General features: G+C 43.2%; 1 protein-coding gene across 1 annotated transcript in view; it reads left to right on the top strand.

Moving 5' to 3' along the window:
* Positions 1–3,703: 3,703 nt before the first annotated feature.
* Positions 3,704–3,976, top strand: part of HNRNPA3 (heterogeneous nuclear ribonucleoprotein A3) — a 32,051-nt gene continuing 31,778 nt past the window's right edge. Inside the window, exon 1 of the mRNA XM_044669761.1 lies at positions 3,704–3,758. Within this exon, the coding sequence (XP_044525696.1) occupies positions 3,753–3,758 (6 nt within the window). The 5' untranslated portion in view covers positions 3,704–3,752. The remainder of the gene's footprint in view (positions 3,759–3,976) is intronic.

Raw genomic sequence — 3,976 nt, 5'->3', positions numbered from 1 at the left:
ACACACATTCTGTGGGGACATGGTTCCTCACACAGTTTGGAAAGTAGCATTCCTTCTTGAAGATATTAAACCACGGCCACTTACCAGCTACATTGCTAAAGTCTCCAAGGTCCACCAGGCCTTACTGGGTGCCCTGCCACTATGCCCTCCAGATTCTTCCAGCCTTGTCATTGCCTAAGATTTGCCATCTCCCCTGCTCCTGCACTCTAAGGACTACAAGGTCTTTCCATCTGCACTGTTGCCAAACCCTCCTGTTTGTGTTGTCTTCTCTAACTAGAACATGAGCTTCTCTGTATTCCTACCCCTTAATAAATGCTATTCCATTACATATTAGCCCAATATAATTCCATTCAATTCAACAACCATTTATAGATGGCCCACTATGTGTGAAGCATTGTGCTGGGGAAGCCTGAGTATATGAAATCAAAAAGAACTTTGTAGCAGACTGATATCCAGTGATCTGCTTTGTGAAGCAGTAAATTACTGGATGAGGGAAGTGTTCAGAGGAGGCTAGATGAACATTTGTCTTGGATGTAGCAAAGGGATTCAAGTACCATTTAAGGGATTCAAATAGATTACCTCTAAAAACCAAAACTGCAATTCTAGCTTATGTTTCTTGGTTTATTGCTTTCACAAATTGAGAGGCAAGGCAGATAAGAGTCTTAATAGACTTCCTACTGCGATAAAAGTTCCAAGGGAGACTGAAAACAAATAATGAAAAATAATTCATTTGTATAGTGCTTTAAAGTTTACAAAGTATTTTTCACTTGGAGAGAGTTGATCCAGAGAGTCAGTATTACCTGGGTAAGCCTTTGATTGTAACTGATTAAATCTGTTTTATGAGACATAAATGATTCGACAAGTACTTCAGGCTAGAGTATTGATCCACTTTCAATACTTTTATCTGCCTTTTAAAAGCAAACTAGAGACTGAAAAAGGCTAGGTGACCCCACTCAGGGTCACAGCTAAATCAACTCCAATCCAATTCCACTGATTAAATCCTACAGAGTATATAATGTAAATCACTTAAGGTATGCTAATAAATTATTCTACTCAAATTATGCTAATAAACATCTGAAAAACATAGGTTATCTATATTTTACAAGAGAAGAAGAATATCGAGGGGCCCCAGCTAGGGTCACTTTGCTCCCAGCTCCATTCATCCTCCAGACAGTTCTACCTGCCCACCAGCAGCCTGGCCTTGCAGGGCAGCTCCTCTTCCTTCTTGTCGCCCTCCTCCACACTTTCCAGTTCCCCTTTTCTTTTGTTCTCTGCTGTTCAAATGTAAGGTCCTTTAGGTTAGGCTCCATCTGTTTCCCTAGGACCTAACTCAGTACTGACATATAGTTTTAGCACTTAGTAAATGTTTTATCTATTTATCCATTTATTTATCTACAGTCCTCCTCAAGACTCCTCACCTCATTGTCTCATTACTTATGGAGAGGATTCTGGGTTCTTAAAATTTATGCTAGTGGAATACAAGCTCTGTCAGGTTTTATCTAGCTAGAAAGTCTCACTGAAAGACTTGAGTGGGCAATCCTAGAATCAATTTATTTAAATCTGGAGAGTTTTATCACTGGTAGGCTGGCCTCTACAATAACAACAATAAAAATAGCCTGTATTTACATAGTGTTTTAAGGATTTGAAGTTACTTTACATAATTTCATTTTATTCTCAAACCAACTTTGTGAGGTAAGTGCTATTATCCTCATTTTGCCAATCAGAAAAATAAGCCAGAAAAATGGTTGTGTTGTGCAAATTCTCAAATGTAATCCAATTAGCAATCTGTCTCATTTAATTTAAGCTAAATTGATTATCTATCTGTCATGGGCATTGTACCCCAAAAACTATAGAAGTGTTTCAGGTAAACTTTAAGCAGGGAAATTCCTTTGCTTCCTTATATTCTTGTGACTCCTAACCCAAAACATTTGATAACTTGGATAAGACCCTTAGAGGATTATCCTCCTTTGGATCATCCTTTAGATTTGAGATGGACAGAGAGATACACCTCCTTGATATCATCAAGTTGTGTCTCAGACGTCCATTTGTCCTCTAAACTATTAGGGTCACCTCCTAAATGTTCAGGCAGAACCAGGTCAGTGCAAAATTAATAAATTTCTCTTAATTTATAATAATTTGCAAGGGAGACTGAAAGCAAATAAATAAATCTTTTAAATAAAAAAATAATGAATTTCTCTTTTTTATTTTTAAGCTAAGTTTCAGAGTCTTGCATCCTTACAAATGTAACCTTCCCAAACCCCAGGGGTTCACCTCAAGCCCCCCACAATGCATTCATGGCTTCTATCTAAGATATCTGATAGAATAACCCAATAAACTGCAACCAACTGCATACAATCAGGAAAATTAACCCCATAGTCTAGTATTTCTTTTTTTAATATCCTGAGCTAGAATTTCTTTCTTCTAAACCAGGGTTTCTTCAACCTTTTTTGTGTCATGGATCCCTTTGGCAACCTGAAGAAACCTATGGATTCCTTCTCAAAAGCCTTTAAAAAGCATAAAATAAAATATATGGGATTGCAAAGAAAATTATTTTGAAATAGTCAGAACATCAAGTTTGTGCTGCTCCTCACCTATCTCACAGTCTGCCTCAATGGTATTATATTGATTTGTGCCACATGAGTCTTACAAAAGGCTAAAGAAGTTCAGAATAAGAAACTCAAGAATTGTGGTTTATATATAGGATTGCTAGATTTTGGCTTGGAGAAACTCAGGCTTATTCTGAGATGTCAAATGGGATATTGTGCCCTAATTGTAGTCACAGCCCTTCTCTAACTTCACTGAAATGTAAAACCACAATTGGAAACAGGAGGCCCTGAAATAGAGGAGTCACTCTCCCCACGCAGAGCATATCTGGAAATCCTAACGCTAGTAAGTCTATTTGCCAAATCACTTTATTCTTTTAGCTGCAGAAGATGGGGTCCACAACAGCTGTTTCTGCACTTAATTTGAAAATATATCAGAAAATAGTGCTTTCACCATCAACACAGCAGATTCTTTGACATCTGCAGGTATTGAGTACAAGCGGATTGGCACTGCCACCACTTGATTTGAAAAAATAAAATAAATCGTGAATTCCTCTTAAGGTACTGCTGGGGGCTAAGCAATTTGCATCTACTCTAATTTGCATCAAAGGCCTACCTAAGGTTTGCAAAAGTCTTTTCTTTGATCTGGGTAAAAGGGTATTAAGGCAGGATTTTAATTAATTTCTTTTAGAGGCAACGAAAGAAGGGATTTGCAAAAGGATCCTGTGGGAGGAGAGAGAGAGAGAAGCCAGGAACTCCTTTCCAGGGCCAGAGAGATCAGGTCTTGAAGGATTGTTTCTTTGCACACGGATCTAGCATTAAAGGAAGCAAACGCTCCTCCTCCATTCTAGCAGCCGAGCGCAAAGGGCGGGAAAGGCCCTAGCCCCAAAGGACTATGGGGGAGGGGAGAGATGGGGAAAAGGAAGAGGACTAAGGACGGAAGGCGCGTTCCCGCGGGAGGGGGAGACGTAGAGGGGCGGCGGCGCGCGTCCCCGCGGCCAGCGCGGCGCCTTCTGCCCCACCCCCACTCTTCTTAGCCCGTCTCGCTCTCAGTTTCCTCAGCGCCCTCGCCCGGCCCCTCCCCCTCACGTCCGCCTTCCCACCAGCCGCCGGCGGCGCGCGGAAAGTGCGTCACGTGACGGCCGGCCCCGCCTCTTCCTCTCGGTCCCATATTGAACCCGAGTTGGAGGCGGCGAGTCCGGTCTCAAAATGGAGGTAAAACAGCCGCCCGGCCGCCCCCAGCCCGACTCCGGCCGCCGTCGCCGCCGCCGGGGGGAGGAGGTATTAGGGGGAGAGCGGGGGGTTGCTGGGCTGTGGCCGGCGCGGGTGCCCCGGCTTTGGCGGGGGGAGTACGGAGGGAGGGCTCGGTCGGTCGGTCGATCCCGCGCTCTGCGCTGAGGCGGTGGGGGGGAGGGGAAGGGAGCGGGCCGCGG

Source organism: Gracilinanus agilis, chromosome 3 (genome assembly GCF_016433145.1).
Source record: "Gracilinanus agilis isolate LMUSP501 chromosome 3, AgileGrace, whole genome shotgun sequence".
Lineage (NCBI taxonomy): Eukaryota > Metazoa > Chordata > Mammalia > Didelphimorphia > Didelphidae > Gracilinanus > Gracilinanus agilis.
The sequence above is the reverse complement of the archived record's forward strand: the minus strand, read 5'-3'. Positions and strand labels throughout refer to the sequence as shown.